The following is a 17,161-nucleotide window of genomic DNA, read 5'->3' as shown; positions in this document are numbered from 1 at the left end:
GTGGTGGCGGTAGTAGTGGTATTGTTAGGGGTGGGTTTAATGAGGAAACATTTGTGAACGAAACACCTAATTTAGGTATTGATATTGGTGGAAATAATCCACTTTTAGATCATGAGGTAATGCAACACTATACCGGCACTTTTAATGAAATTGATGATGATGAAACACAACCCCCCGAAAATCCCACAGAGATGGCGCATCTCGCACAATCACATACACAAGACAAACCGCCAAAAACTCGTAGGCCAACCGCTAGAATTTGGTAAATTATGACTAAAGATAAGGAAAGACAAGTAGCTATATGTAATATATGTAAAAAAGAATTTGTTTTTAGGCAACGAACTAGTAAGGATGGTGGAACGGGGTCACTAACGGGTCATATTAGATCTAGACATAGGGATGTTTGGGGAGAGAAAACGGGTTCAAATGTGGGGGGTATTCAACAAACAATAGACCCACGAACCGGTAAAATTTTTAGCTATGACAAGAAAAAAGATCATATAGAAATAACGAAAATGATTGCTTTTGATGCTCTGCCATTTTCCTTTCCTTCGGGTTTGGGGTTTATTACTTATATTCAACGTTGTTATAATCCATTTTTTGAGGGTATTCCTAGAAGTACTTGTAGATCGGATATTATAGATTTATATATAAAAAAAATATATAGATTTTATTTGCGCCATGTATTTAATTCTTTAAATTGTAGTGTTTCTCTTACCGCCGATTTGGGTCTTAGTCTTAACAAGTTAGATTTTTTTGCTATTACATGTCATTGGGTTGATGATAATTGAGTGATGCAAAAAAGAATTATAGCTTTTTTATATGATGAAGGGAAAGGTCATCATGACGGACAATTTTTAGCGGATTCAATGTCAACTATTATGAAATTTTTTAACATTTTTAGAAAAACACTTTGTATTGTTTTAGATAATGCTTCTAATAATATAAAGGAGGTTGGTCTTTTAAAAAGGGAATTAATCCCTCCGCTAAAAAATATCTTTCATGTGAGATGTAGTTGTCCCATTTTAAATTTGATTGTTAGAGATGGTCTTGACTATTTTAAAGATTCTATTCAAAAAGTTAGAAATGCGGTTGCTTTTATTTTTTGTAATGCTAATAAGCAAAAAATGAGAGATTTTAAGAATTCTTGTGTGCAAAATGGCATTAGACTTAGAAAAATTTAAGTTTACACTAGGTGGAACTACACTTACATTATGTTACAACAAGCATATGATTATAGGATTCCGATACAACAAGTTCACAACCATTTTAATATGGATAGTGATGATTGGATAAATATTAATGAATGGGAAGATGTTAAGGAATGTATTGAACTTTTACAAAAAATTTATAATGCAACTCTTGCTTTTTCTAGAGAATTCTATTCCACGGTAACCGAAATTTTAGCCTACTTAACAGAAATAGCTAGAGTTTTATATAAGTATAAAGATAAATCCGGTTATCAAGCGGCTATTTTTTCTATGACAACAAAATTTAAGAAGTATTTTTTTTCATCCCAACTTTATTAATATTGGGTTCTCTTTTAAATCCTTGTTTTAAAATGTTTTATACTAGAGGATTGGTTGGTGAAATTTATACATATTTAGAAATTGACAAGGGAGTTGAACCATCTTCACATGACGCCGAGCTCGCAGTTGATGCCGAGTTTAGAAAAGTTTTTAGTCATTATTCTACTTTGAAAGAAAGTGCTACACCCGTTGCTCCACGCCTTACTACTTCTCAAAGTAGCAAAAAGGGCTTGTGGGGTTTGTTGAATTTAAAAGTTTTACATTCACATCCAACTCCTTCTCATAATGCAAACTTTGATGAATATCACCTTTATTTGATGCATCCAAATGTGAATATCAACCAACTAGATGATTTGGATGTCTTAGCATGGTGGAAGAAATACAAGGCGAGTCATCTGATACTTTCAATAATGGCTCGAGATATCCTTACTGTTCAAATATCAACCGTGGCTTCGGAGAGTGCATTTAGCCAAGAAAGACAACAAATTGGAGACCATAGACACTCATTATCTGGATTTAGCTTGCAAGTACTAGTTTGCATTCGCAATTGGATTAGATCGGAGCGACGCAACCAAAACTTAGAAGCAGTGGAAGGCAAAGAGGAAGAGATTGAAGATTTAATCGTAAGTGGAGTAGACCAAATGAAAGACTTTGAAGATATCTCAATGACCGAATATAATAATATTAGCCAAATGATTGACACTTTTTGATTTTATTCTTGTACTACTTTTTTGCAACTCATGTATTATTTGCAAGTTAAAAAAAACTACAACTTGCAAATAAATGTTATCCAAGAATGAATAAAATATATGGCTCATTGAGCTTTCTTCTATTTACTTGTGTTCATATTTTTACTTATATTAAGTTAGGAATATACCTAAAATATACTAAGAATATACTTATAATATATACATCTACTTAAATTAAAAAATAGAAAGTTATATACTTGGAAAATAACTTAAGTTATAATACACATAACTTAAACATATATATATATATATATATATATATATATATATATATATTAATTATAAGTAGGTAAGCATATAAGTTAAGTTTTTCTACATTTATAAATTTCTATTTTATAACTTAAGTATATTTATATTATAAGCATATTCTTAGTATATTTTAGGTATATCTAGTATAATTATACTTAAGTTATAAATAGAAAGTTATAAACTTAGAAAAAACTTAACATATAAATAACTTAAAGTTATAATACATATAACTTAAACATATATATATATATATATATATATATATATATATATATATAAACTTTAGTTATAAACTTATATAACATATATAAATATGCCTACAATATACTAAGAAATACTATAATATATATACTATACAAAAGACAAAAAACAAAGCTTTTTTTCATGTTTAGAACCGGCCGATTCCGGTTTCCAACTTTGGAACTGGTTAACCGGTAACCGGTGGCTGATTTCAATTTTTTGACCTAAAACCGGCCTATTTTCTAACCGGTTGCCGGTCCGGGCCGGTCCCAACCTATTAACAGGCTTATCTACTCGTACAAAAGTCTTTTCTCATTTTTTCGTTTTGTACATTGCTGAAGTCTTTTCTCTACTACTGCTACTCCGCAACAACCAATGGGAAGAGACTATCAAAAGCAGAGGCAGAGTCAGGATTTAAATCTTATAGGTTCGGGATTCTAATTCTTTAAAATTACTGGATTTTTAATTAATAATTTGTACATATTTGATAAAAAATTTAATACAAATATATAGTTCAAACAAAAGCTACTGGGTTCGGCCAAACCCATGCCCGAGGAGCTAGCTCTGCCCCTGACCTGAAGACTAAATAAAGTCTTCGCAAATAACAATTTTGATTTAAAACTGAATCATGCTTTAACTGCGAAAATCATCCATGCTGATTTAAATGCATTGTATTTCTTTTGTCCCAATCTAAGTGTTTTTTTTTTTTTTTGATCTATTCTAAGAAGAGTGCTTCTTTATATATTAAGTAATTTGATAATTTAAATATCTTACATAACAAGTTTAAAACCACAAAAATCAAAAGATATTTTAGTGCGTCACACTCATGGTTGTTGGGTGAATTTTATATCCCTCCTTATACAACTTTAATCCCTTATCAGCCTGTTTGTAAGCTCTTCAATATCGCCCAAGATATTATTTTATTCGCACTCGTTGCTTACATCAAAACTATACTCAAGTAAAGAAAAAATTACTTGGAATAGGTGCGTGCACCGTGGGGATAAGTATTTTCCATCGACAGGTGCTTCTTTTACGTACCTGAATAATTCTCTTAGGGCTCTTTTGGTACGATGGATAAGCAAAAATATTCACGGATAAAAATCTTGTGCCGCCTTATCCCACGTTTGGTTGGAATAAAATCCCAGGATAACTAATCCTAGAGTTAGTTATCCTGGAATTAAAGTTATCCTGGAATTATAATGTTATTTTATCCTATATTGAGGGCGGAATAACAATCTCGGGAGAACGAATCCTGGGATAACTTGTTTTCTAACCAAACTAGTCCTTAGTTAGGCTAAGACTAGATAAGGTTGATTATTTTAAGTCACAAACTGATTCATTTGTTATATCTAGCATTTAACCCTTCCAAATTTTAAAACTTATATATTTAAACTTGGTTTTCATCTACTTTTTTATTTATGTATCATTGAACTAGGATGGTTTCAACTTTCACGCTAATAAATTAAAAAAAACTTCTCTTATTAGATATTGAACAAATTGGTTATTAATTTCGATAGACCGTCACATTCGGTAGTTTAATTTGTTTCTTGTTTTTGCCCAAAACATTCTCAAAATGTTATCCTTTTGGAAAGGGCAAAGGATCAAATTTACCCTCTAAGTATGGTTTATAGTTTAAATTTATCCTCCGTTAAAGTTTAAGATCAAATTTGCACTCTCCGTTAGATCAACCCAAAAAAGAATCATTTGAATAATCCATCAATCACTCTCCAAAAAAAAAAAAAAAAACCTTATTACAATATTCTTTTCTTGCAGTGTACAAGTGTACAGTTGTAGTCTTTTCTTGCCCATTGTCTTCAAAACCATCACCCAGACTATAACAATTAAGAAGCAATTATATATAAACTGCTTATCATCTTCAAAACCCATAATCCCAAATCAATTTTCTTGAAAAAGTTTCAGAAATGGAGGGTAACAATGTAATTGGCTCCACAGCTCATTCAGCTTCAGTTCTAGCAAGCTCACCATGCGGAGTTGAAACACTGGGTCGGCATTTGGCTCGGCGTCTAGTACAAATAGGCGTAAATGACGTGTTTTCAGTTCCTGGTGACTTCAACTTGACTTGATTGGATCATTTAATAGCCGAGCCGGAGCTGAATTTGATCGGCTGTTGTAACGAGTTGAATGCTGGGTATGCAGCTAATGGGTACGCATGTGCGAAAGAGGTTAGAGCATGTGTGGTGACGTTTACTGTAGGGGATTAAGTGTGCTTAATGCTATTGCTGGTGCATACAGTGAGAATTTGCCTGTTATTTGTATTGTTGGTTGTCCTAATTCCAATGATTATGGGACTAATAGAATTTTGGATCATACTATTGGCTTGCCTGATTTTAGTTAGGAACTTAGGTGTTTTCAAAATGTTACGGGTTAAAATAATTGGGGATGAGAGCCTATGTGGTGCCTACGTGGATTTGACATGACTAATTTTTTTGTGTTGTGGAGTCCAAGTCACACTTCCATCTATATAAGGGCAAATTTATCAAGTACCTTAATGGGAAGGGCAAATTTGATCTCAAACTTTAACAGATAGCACATTTAAATTATAAACCATACTTGAAGGGTAAATTTGACCCTTTGCCCTTTTGGAAATCACCAAAATCTCAAATCAGGGACGTATGTAGTATTGAACCCCCAACTTTCGACACAGAGTTCAAATTTATGTGTAAAAATTTATTGAAATTGCAATAAATAGTAGATATGAACCCATAACTTTTAAAATACAAGGGGTTCAACATAAGAATTTTAAAAGATTGAACTCATAAAATTCAAATTCTAAATCCGTCTCTTACTCAAATAGAAACACTTTGAAAACAATCACTACCACTTAAAATAGCATTCTATTACTATACCATAACGAATAAAAACAAATTCCAAAATTTATTTGCATGAAATAACAAGATCGAGATCAAAGATATATATATATATATATATACACACACACACTAGTCTCTACATTCGCGCGATGCACGAATACCCCTCATCGATTGTTAAATTAATTAATTTACGTGCATGTGGTCATGTGGTCACCTAATATCTAAATTTTACATAGTTTGTTAGAGCCTTAAAAGATGAGTTCTCAGATTTTGTAGGAACTTTTAAAAGCACTCTTTTATTTTCTCTACCGATAAGCTACTTGAAACAATAATATTTAATGAATCAATCAAATAATAATCAAATTAGTAATTGGCTAGCAGATCATATACCAGTTACTTCCTTATAGTTGTTGTCATTAAATAGTTGTTAGCAATTTAAAGTATATGAGTCTTAAATTATTTCTTGATAATGAAAATCTCAGAACACATGACCCTATCTTTTTGGGTGTGTTAACGCAATTTATTTTGGGGGTTTATGCTATATTATCTCAAAATACCTGTAATAACGTTAAAAAAAAAACTGCAAAATAATATCTATTCTAAATATGAATTGATTCTTATTATCTAATACGGTTATTCAGTTTATTTAAAGAAAAAATAATAATTTTTAATGAGAAGAGGCAACATGTGCTAGTAGTAAATATATATTAATAAATAGTAACAAAGGATTAGAATGTCTAACCGATAGTAACAAAGAGTTCGAAGATCTAATGGGAAGAAATAATACCTTTCGAGAAGTTTGCTGAATTTTCTTATCTTCTTTCTGAAGCAGTACCGAAGCTTAAAATTTAATATTCCTTAAAAAGTTTACAATGAAGAATGTGGAATACTGGGTTGTTCTATAGAAGTATTTGACTCCCATAATAAATTAAGTTGGGAGTACAATTCAAATTGAAAAAGAAAAGGAGATCAATTTCCTCAAAAATAAAATAAAATAAATTAAAAAATAACGTGATTTCATTCCTGTAATATTTTTTTTGCATAAAGTACCTAGTAGTAATTGGATAATAATATTCCTAACGTATGTAAGTAATGTTCCTAGTAGAAATAGGATAGTAAGTTTTGTTTTGTATAAAAATAGGATTAGATTTTCTTAAGGGTATAAAAGTTGTTCAATATTTAAAGGATATTTTGGTCAACCAACATTTATATTCATATTTTTAAATAATATAGATATATATGATGAGTTATGAGATGTTGTAGTTTTGATGATTTGACAAACACATCAAAGACCTAGTTCCTAATAATATCCCCCGAGCACTATATGAAACATTACAAATGGTAAAAGTCATTTGTATGATTTCAAAACGGCAGTTAAGACAACAGTATGTGTGCTTTAGAGCTACTAGTCCTTGGAAAGTCACCATCCATATCCACGTTTCTTACACGCTCTCTATTTTGGTCTCATATATATACAACATGTTGGGAATTGTTTGACCTAACACTTGCAAATTCAAAAAGATATATTTTTCTCAAGCTGCCTTCCACCACCCCTATCAAGGTATTTAATAACAAGCCTCAATGCCAAAGGACCGCATCCCCGAATTGAAGATGCTTTAAGTCCTTAGGTTGTGAGTCTTTGTTTCTTTATTCTATAAATCGTAAACCTACTCTTCTCTTTAAGAAGTTGTTTGTAGGTGTTTGAATTCCAAGGGGATTGCTTGTAAGAAGGTTATCTTTACAAGTTCTGGGAGGTATACTAGGCTAGAATTAGTCTAGATGTATTAGTTTAAATCCTCAGAAGCTGTTCATGGACTATTCACCCGCTTAACCTTCTGAGTGGTACATTTGTCTGAGTGAAGGCAAGGTGTATTAGTTTGCTTGGCTAGAGGTAGTCGAGAGTTGCTTACAAATAGAGCATTTGTAAAGGAGAGGAATTAAGAGTTTAATTCCTAGGTTGCTAGAGGTTGTAACTTGAACATTGCTCAGTTTAGTGAAGTTGGAAATCCTACTAGGTAGGTCGTGGTTTTTAATCTCTTGAGCAATGAGTTTTTCACGTAAATATCTTGCCTCATTTACTTTCTATTATTACTTGTGAGAATAGTTCAGGGACCAAGTCCCCTAGACTGTTTTGAGTAAAACTCTCAGGCTGTGAACTAGGCAACGGTACACAAAACTCTCAGGCTGTGAACTAGGCAACGGTGAACCCGTAGGTTCTATCAATATATATATATATATATATATATATATATAAGTGGATAAAAGGAAATTCTAAATATAAAAGTTCAAACTTTAGAGGGGTCAAGTTCTGCTGAATGCTGTCATTAATAAAAGACTAATTACTGCATCCTTCACTAATTAAATTGCTAGAATCGCGGGTTGCCAATTCTTTGGCGAGAAATATTTGAAAATATTTATGACTTTAATTATGGTTAAGACCCTAATTAGTTTAGTTGATATAATTTACACCATTCATTTTAAAATGGGATATGTGTCATTCATCTAATAAGAACTTGAGTAAATGGTAAAGGAGCCAAATCTGCAACTTTACAATTTGCATGTTATTAATAGGAAAATAGGTAGTGTTGTAGTTCAAAAAATGCTCCTGAACTATCCAAAAAGGTTTAAGTATACCTTTCATTCAGCTATTGGGGCTAAAAATACTTCTCCACTCACCTTTTTGGCTCACTTATGATCTTTAACGATAGGTCAACATTAAATTTTTAAAAATGTTGATTTAAATTCCACATGACAACTTCTTATTAGTCAAAATTAAAATACCTGACCCACTAAAAAGACCCACCCACGTGTATTCGTTTTTTGAACAAACTCTGGCATGATACACGCGTCACCATACATAGGAAATAGCATGTCCCAATGCTATCTTCCTCGAAGTTGCTGCTCATTAGGATCTTGTTTTTGGGGTGTGGATCCACTAAATGAACCAACGGAGCACCGTCGGGTCAATAGCCCTTGATCCGAAATATCTTTTTAACAAAAAAAAATGTTGGATTTGATAAACATTTTTTAAAGGGAAAAAGGGTCAAATATACCCCTCTACTTTATTTTATTGTGAACTTTTTCCGTTAAATAAAAGTTTTTAAAAAATACCCCTGCCGTTTATAAACCTCGCACTTATACCCTCATTTGGATGGAAACCCCCAAATTCTCTTAAATTGGCGGATTTCAAAAAAATTACCCACTTCCAACCCGCCCTGACCCGACCCGCCTATCATCATCATCATCTTCATCAAGCTTCTTTCATGGAAAAAAAAAAAAAAAAAAGAAGAAGCAAAAACACACACCCAAATGACAAACCCCAAAATCCATTTCACCTTAATCAAACTCTTATATAATGGGAAATAGATCTAAAATACTCATGACAGAATAATTACTAATTTTCAGTACTAAATGTAACAAGAACAATTTTGGAGAATTAACCCTGAAATTGACATATAAGAATTGCTACATTTTCTCCCAGATAGAATGTCTTGTCTTCACCTCGTGCATCTATCAAGATGAGAATTTCTTATTCTTGTTATTATTTTTCAAGTGAACTGATAAAAATATGAGGTCTCCTGCTACCAGGGAGATTTACAAAATCAAACTACCGTGCACAATTTTTTATTATGTAGGCAATTCACCTGAAGGGAGAAAAAAAAAATTCAATATCATGTTTATGAATGATCCTGTAGTAAGGGGATATACTCTCAAATTCACTGACTGATTATGCAGACACTTCTACTTGATTGCATTCAAAAACTGCACCTACCTTAGCCTAATCGCGTCGAGTCTAGATATTTCAGGCCTTCAATAAAGTTAAGATTACATGTAATCTTGTTAGCATTACTAAGGTGAAATGGATTTTGGGGTTTATCATTTGGGTGTGTGTTTTTGCTTTTTTTTTTTTTTTTTTTTTTCTCCATGAAAGAAGCTTGATGAAGATGATGATGATAGGCGGGTCGGAAGTGGGTAATTTTTTTGAAATCGGGTAATTTAAAAGGATTTGGGGGTTTCCATCCAAATGGAGGTATAAGTGTGAAGTTTATAAACGGCAGGGGTATTTTTGTCCACTTTTGCTAACGAAGGGTAAAGTTACCTAATAAAACAAAGTAGAGGAGTATATTTGACCCTTTTTCCTTTTTTAGAATTCAATGTTGACCATTGGGCTAGTTAAAGATAAGGAAGTAAAAGAATGGAGGGATATTTTTAGCCTAATGATGGATGAAGGATATATTTCAACCTTTTTGGATAGTTCAGCGCAACCTTGTTGATGAAGTACTAGGAACGTAATTGCACTGACAAACTATTACTTATGTGTCGTTTCCGTCACCTTTCAAGTTCAAATGGTTAGATGTATCAATTATCTAGGGTTATAGCAAGACCTTAAAAAATGATGTTTAGTACGATGCCATTATTCTTCTGTAATTAGGTCATTTTTCGAGGTCAGAGGCGGATTTAGAATTTGGAGGTTTCGGGTGCCACTTTGATATAAATGTAGACGTATTTTAATTTATATGGTCCAAATAAAGTAAGCATTTGATCGGTTTGATCAACTTTGAATTGCGGTTCGGGTTATTGATTTGAGTTACATAGCTAAATATTATTCCAAATATTATATAAACTCAAGCTTACAAGTTGTCCAATTTATGCGTTTTAGATTTCGAGGTTCAAATCTTTTAGTTTGACCATGAACTCGGAAAAAGGTACTATAGTCAATATAATGGATAATTCAAAATATTTAAAAGATACATGAAAAAAATTGCAGTCAAAAAGTAAGACTTCAATTGAATCTCTGAAATCCGCCTTACATAAATTGAGATGAAGGACAACATAAAGAAAATTTCTCTTTAAATCAGCGTGAACCAAAACTCAACATAGCCTTTTCTTTTGTATTGTGTTAAACCATTTAAATAAAATAAATTAATATGAAAATTAAAGATAAGAACAGCAACGGGAGAGAAGTTGGGTAGCAGGGAAAAATTTTACTAAAATTTTGACGAAGAGAGAGGAGAAGATTTTAGGTGATTTATTATGGTTAAAATAAAAAGGAAGAAAGATGGTACAAGTTGAGAGAAGATAAACAAAAAGCCTTGTTCATATGTTAAGGATATCACGTTACGTGTCAGGCAAAAAAAAAAAAAAAAAAAAAAAGGAAGGAAAGGAAAGACACCAGCAGGATTCGAACTGGCATCTCTTGGGGCGGAAAAGGTGGTGCCTAACCACCGGCACCATGGGCTACATTTTTACTCCGGGTGGCATACTTATTATTTATACCTTTTCCTATAGATATATACAGACGCATACATAGATTACACGACTATTCTTCTGTAAGACTCCCACGCCACTACATAGATCCGCCCCTGTTCGAGGTAGTCACCCCAAGGAATATTTACTAGCTAGCTAGTCTTTTTTCTTACATTTTGTGTCCTATATATGGAGATGATTGAGATTCTTTTTCACGCAAAACTTGTTAATTAAATTTTGGCTCGTACATGAGAATATGACAAATTTTCAAGACTCGTGTTTATAATCTTGCCTTTAATTTGGTTCGCAGAATCCTCTTATCCACAGAGATAGGAGTCAAGGTCGTCCCTCTTGACTATTCTGAACCAGTGGTGAAGTGGGCCCCATTGGCATGACTGACCCCAAGTCTTTGCATTTGATTACTAATATGGAATATCATTTGGTCGAACTGGCTAGCGTTTGCATCATTTTGGAAACTCTTAACACCATGGGCCCAAAACAAATCATTTTGCTTCCTTTCCAAATTGCTTGTATTTACGCTTGTCTGCTGCTACTACTAACATTAGCCACGGCCCAAACTACCAAATTAATGCCAACGCCGCACACCATCACTAAAGGTGCCAAAATCACAAAACCAGGATGCGCTAAGCAGTGTGGGAACGTTACGGTTCCATACCCATTTGGTATTGGTATTGGCTCAGGTTGCGCCTTTGATTCGGGATTTGAGTTATATTGCAACATTTCTAATGATGGTTCTGAAAAACTCCTCGCAGGAAACATTGAGGTCTACGACATATCCGACACATAATATCACCGAATATATATATGTTACAACTCCACCGGAAATGTCCCTTGGCCCGGGATCGCAAAACTAGTAAGTTTCTCCGCGCCAAAAAAAAATAAAGGGGTTTAACTTAGAGTATGCAACCCCCGCTTTATCATGATGTGGTGGAAGGAGAATGTACGGGCAAAGGCTGCTGCCAGGTACGAACACCCAAGGGCTTGAAATACTATAACATAACCATGTTTACCACAAGAAGAAACCATACTGATGTTTGTTCGTTTAATCAATGCGGGTATGCATTTTTGGGCGAGGCAGAGCGCTTCCATTTCCGAGGCCTACACGATCTGAGTGATCCTAATTTTCTAAAGAGGACTATGGCTAGTGTGCCCGTTGTGCTCGATTGGGCCATTGGAAGTCTTACGTGCATTGACGCTTCGACGAGTAAGGACTATGCTTGCAGGGGAAATAGCGAATGTGTTGATTCAAACACTGATTTTCAAAGGTTATGAGGGCAATCCTTATCTCACTCTGGGGTGCCAAGGTAGGAACTAAATATAATTACTCTGTCATATATATATATTTATATTTTTAAATACAAGGAAGACTTTTATTTAATTATATTATTACTACTTTTCGTCGTATGAGATTAAATTGATTTTCAATACTACAAAAAAGGACCCGTTTTGGCCATAAGAATTATTCACTTTTTTGAAAGTTTTTTCACTTTTTTTAAAAAAATTTTGGCCAAAAATTCAAATACAACTCAAGTTGTATTTAGAATTTGAAAAACGAGAAAAACTTGTTTTTCAAGTTTTTAACTTTTTCACAACCAAAACAAGTACATTTCAACAAAAAAATACTATTTGCAAAAATTATGGCCAAACACACCTCCAACTCCCACTCCCAACTCTAAAATTCCAAAAAAAGTGAAAAAGTTTTTGATTTCTATGGCCAAAAGCCTACTAAATTTTGACATAGAATTTTTAACTTTTTCTCTCCAAATAGTAATGTAATGTCACATAAAGTGTGGAATGGAGAGAGTATTCGGTCTTAGACTTTAATACCAAAATACATAACATAAATACACATGTACGCGACTGAATTTAGTGTTACCTCTAGCAGGTGCAGAAAGCGTGGTAATACCATAAATCTGAAACACCAAAATAGGAGAAAAAGCTGGGAGTTTCAGGACTGTTCTAAACAACTAGAGTATAATAGAAACACGAACTTTTCATAAATCAGTGAGTCCTGAAACCCACACGACACAGTTAATAAGACTCCTTACCCTTCCCATAAAAGGACGAGCCATCTATGAGTCCAACCCTATCTAGGAACTTGCCCAGATATTATCAACAAATAATTGAAATATAAAATATTTTTATAATTTAATTCATATCCATAAAGTAAGTTAGTAATAAAGTTGTTTCTTGTTATATTTTGTGACAAAATAAAAGCATTTTTACTAATGTGCACCTCCGAGCAAACCATGGTGAAACGTGGAAGAGGAAGACCGAGAAAAGATCAGCTCGATGATGGAGAGAGATGATTGTGCACAAGGGTAAACCTAGTGCTACGCTCAAAACTCCTAATCAAATGCTAGCGATGGGCAGTGGAAAGAATCCTATTGTTGGGACATCGGCGAGCGGAAGTGGGTTACTGAATAAAGGGATGCAAACTCCTGCAATCGTGAGGCAGAACACACCGGCGGTGACGCAAGGGACGAGAGTGAAAGAACCAGGTTCGACGGTCCCTAGTAGTGGGTAGCAGAGTAATATGCAATAAATGCAACTGGGTTGGGATCAGTGGTGAAACCAGAATTTTAATTAAGGGATTAAAAATATAAAGAAGTAGACAAACAAAGAAGCCAAGAGTGTTTAACATCTACTATATATACATTAAAAAATAAATCTTTCCTGTATATACAGTGTAATTTTTCGTCGAAGGAGTTCGGATGAACCCCTTAGCCTTACTGGCTCCGCCCCTGGTCGGGATTACTGGAATTTGGGCTGAAATCTAATGCAAAGGAGATGAAGCAATAGGAAACTATCTGGCCCAAATTGACTGGGAAAATGGTGAAGGCCCAAAAGGAAGCTCGATTTAGGCAAAGAGCTTATCGGACAAGAGGAACCTCCTAAGACATGGTCAAAATTGTTCTCTCAGAATCGACTGGCGATAAAGCTCTTACCTTCATACCGCCTGTAGTTCTTGATGGAAAACTTGATCATTCCGAGGTAGCTCAGTAAACTGAGGATTGGACGAATGCCTTAGTCCTATATGTCATCGGGGACACACCTAACTACACTTATATGAGCAACTATATTGCTCGAACATGGAAGAACGTAGGTAAACCTGAGATCTTCCATCATGAAGAAGGTTTCTATATTGTTAAATTTCTGAGTATTCATGAAAGAAATGAGATCTTGTACTCGGGACCTTACACGATAAACAGTATGCCCTTAATCATCAAGGAGTGGACACCTAATTTTGATTTTCAGCAAGAATACCCAAGGACTATGCCTTTGTGGGTTAGATTCCCTAACTTACCGCTCAATTGTTAGGAAGATGTGACTCTTAGCAAGGTAGCAAGTCGACTAGGCAATCCTATCTTCGCGGATGAGGATAAAAAGAAGCTGAGTAGGGTATCGTAAGCGAGGGTTCTGGTTGATATTGATGTGACACAAGAGATGCCTGAAGAGATTGAGATTGATGATCCATGTGGTCGAATTTTCGTACAAACGGTCATCTATGGCTGGAGATCTTGGTATTGCAAAACTTGTTTAACCAATGGACATGTTTGTAGAGATTAACGACCTCCAAAAAACAAGCCAGCTGAACCTCAGAAAGCAAATCGGAAGCAAGGAGGCCAGGGGAATAAGAGAGCCAACGTGCAATAGATGGGTAAGCCTCTTACAGATCCTCCACGGACCAACAAAGCTCAGGAACAAACTCAGACTATGCAAGTTGAAAATGCTATGACACAGGACTTATCACTGACTCAAGCTCAGGCTCAATTATAAAGAATGAGACGCATGGAGAATCATAAACATTCCCAAACCTAGAGAGTTAGCCTCACACACTTTGACTCTGGCCTTTTAAGCGTATCAAAATGTTCGTAGCCTCTTTCAATGATAATCTATGACAATATATATATCAAGAGGAACCAATAATAGCACTAATGCTCATGTTTTAGTCACATAGGCATTTTATCAACCACCTTATGAGCCTAAAGCTTCATGGCACTTATTAATGGTGTTTTCTTCACCCAATTTTCATTCTATTACATCTAGGTGATTCTACAATACCAAATAGATATAACAAACACTATTTTTCATCACCCATACGATTACAACAATCTCAAGTCAAAAATCTGGAACCCTTGCATAGTTCATATGATTCACTTAGCAAACTCATTTACTATTCTCCCAATAACTCATCAATTCACAACTTTAAATGATTAGGGAGTAAAAGGATTACCTTTTTGAAGTTCAATCCTCTTGAATTCAAGTTCTAGGGTTTCTTTGCTCAACAATGATGTTCCAATCACAACTCTATCGATTAGAAGGATTTACTCAAGTTAGAAAGAGATTAGAGACTTGAAATCAATCTAAAATCATCATAGAGCTTACCTTGAAGGGTTCTTGAGGCTTGGAACTTGTTCTTTCTTGCCTTACAATGATTTTTCATGAATAGGGGTGTTAAGGAATGAACCCCAAGCTAAAATATAAGTCAAAACGCAAAAACCCGAAATCTGACCAGAAAATCCGACCTATGCGCGTTGCGTGGCCAACGCCCCACGCCGAATGCGGGACCTCATTCGGACTTTGGTCAGAGAGCAGGTTTACCTGCTCTGGGCCCGCAACGCGTGGCCAATGGGGGTGGCCTGCCACTCTGTGCGTTTCTGTGACGCTCATAACTTCTTGCTCCAATCTTCGTTCGGTCTGATCTTTATATGGATGGAAAGTTATTTCCACGTACTATAACTTTCATTCAGAAACCTTTTCCAATCTCTCAACTAATCAAGGGGTTAGGGGTGCCCGAATTAGGCCTGTTGACCATTTTCGCAGAACTCTCAAATTTTCTACTAAAACTCTAATGATACGCGTCCAACCTTAGTTCTAAGTTACGGGGCGTAACAATGTGATATTTGACTAGAAATGTCGTTAATAAAGAAAGAAAGAAATTTTATGCCTTCTAATTTAAAATAACTCATTTTTGTTGTAAGATAACTGATTGTATAAAAAAAATACATTGTCGTGTATAAAAATTAAACTTGTAGTAAAATACTAATGAGTTAATATTATAATTTATTTATTTATTTGGTTGCCAGATATCGATGAATGTGCTGACCCAAATATCAATTCGTGTGAAAAGAGCTGCACAAACACCCCGGGGAGTTATAATTGTTCTTGTCCTAATGGATATACTGGTGATGGCAAAAAGGATGGTCGTGGTTGTATTGCTCCCTACTCTGAGTTTCCATGGATCAAGTTCTCTATAGGTAAATATCTTGGAAGACTTTCATAACCAAATTAAGATACTAGTATTACTTTACCATGCTAGAAAATGACTAATTAGGAAGTATGACGTTCTTTTTTATTGCATATCACTAATTAGGAGTTTCTATTGTTCTTGTCCATTAAATGGATATATCGATGATCGCAAAAACAATGGTCGTGGTTTATGTATTGCTCCCTACTCTCAGTTCCCATGGATCAAGTTCTCTCTAGGTAAATATCTCGAAAAAATTTCATAACCACAAAAACAAATACTACTACTAACTACTAGTTTTATTTTCCATGCTAAAAAATGACTGGGAAGCCTGGATCACTCCATAATTTATTGAATGTTTTTTTTTCCACTTCATTTCAAACTATTTTGCAAAGTTTTCTTATTTAACCAAAATTTGGTATTTAATGTTTTTTGTTTTCATACACGTACAAAACATATGGCGGAGCAGTATTTTTGTTTTCCCATAATGTTGTCTGTTTTTATTACCAAAATACGAAACTCCATATTTTTCATATGATGATTTGATCTAAGACCAAGATTTACTCAACAATTTTCACAGGTCGAGACTATTTTTGAATGATACAGAACTTTCTTTTATGAGTCTGAAACAAGCCACTTGGAACACCAAGCTGTTAGCATATACATTCAATAGTAAAAATGAATACGCCTGTTAGAATTAGTACAGCTGTACAGTCAGTTAATTGTACTGTTGTACAACACAAGTTAGTTAGGGAGTTAAAACAGGTAGTTCGTTTATTAGAAGCTTGGCTGTGACTGGTCAATTAGTTTTAGCTGAGTGGGTCGGTTAGGACGGCCATATAAATAACTTAGGAAATAGTATTTTGTATACTCACCTTTTTTCATTTTTGCAGAGAGAGGCAGAAAATGTTCTCTCCACTTCTCCTCTCCTCTTTTCTCTTCTTCATTCTTCAATTCCGCGAGTTTAGATTCAAGTTTTAACAGTGTCCAATCATTACTTTTGAATTGTAAAAGACAATGAAAGTTCAACTCTACTAACTAGGA

General features: G+C 34.3%; 1 protein-coding gene across 1 annotated transcript in view; it reads left to right on the top strand.

Annotated features, from left to right (window-relative positions):
* Positions 1-17,161, top strand: part of LOC132048711 (wall-associated receptor kinase 2-like) — a gene marked incomplete at its 5' end in the record, with an annotated part of 98,085 nt that overhangs the window by 79,333 nt on the left and 1,591 nt on the right. Inside the window, one exon of the mRNA XM_059439407.1 lies at positions 15,957-16,127. Within this exon, the coding sequence (XP_059295390.1) occupies positions 15,957-16,127 (171 nt within the window). The remainder of the gene's footprint in view (positions 1-15,956; positions 16,128-17,161) is intronic.

The sequence above is a fragment of the Lycium ferocissimum genome, chromosome 3 (assembly GCF_029784015.1).
Source record: "Lycium ferocissimum isolate CSIRO_LF1 chromosome 3, AGI_CSIRO_Lferr_CH_V1, whole genome shotgun sequence".
Taxonomy (NCBI): Eukaryota; Viridiplantae; Streptophyta; class Magnoliopsida; order Solanales; family Solanaceae; genus Lycium; species Lycium ferocissimum.
Note: the sequence above shows the minus strand (reverse complement) of the source record. Positions and strands in the feature narration are given on the sequence as shown.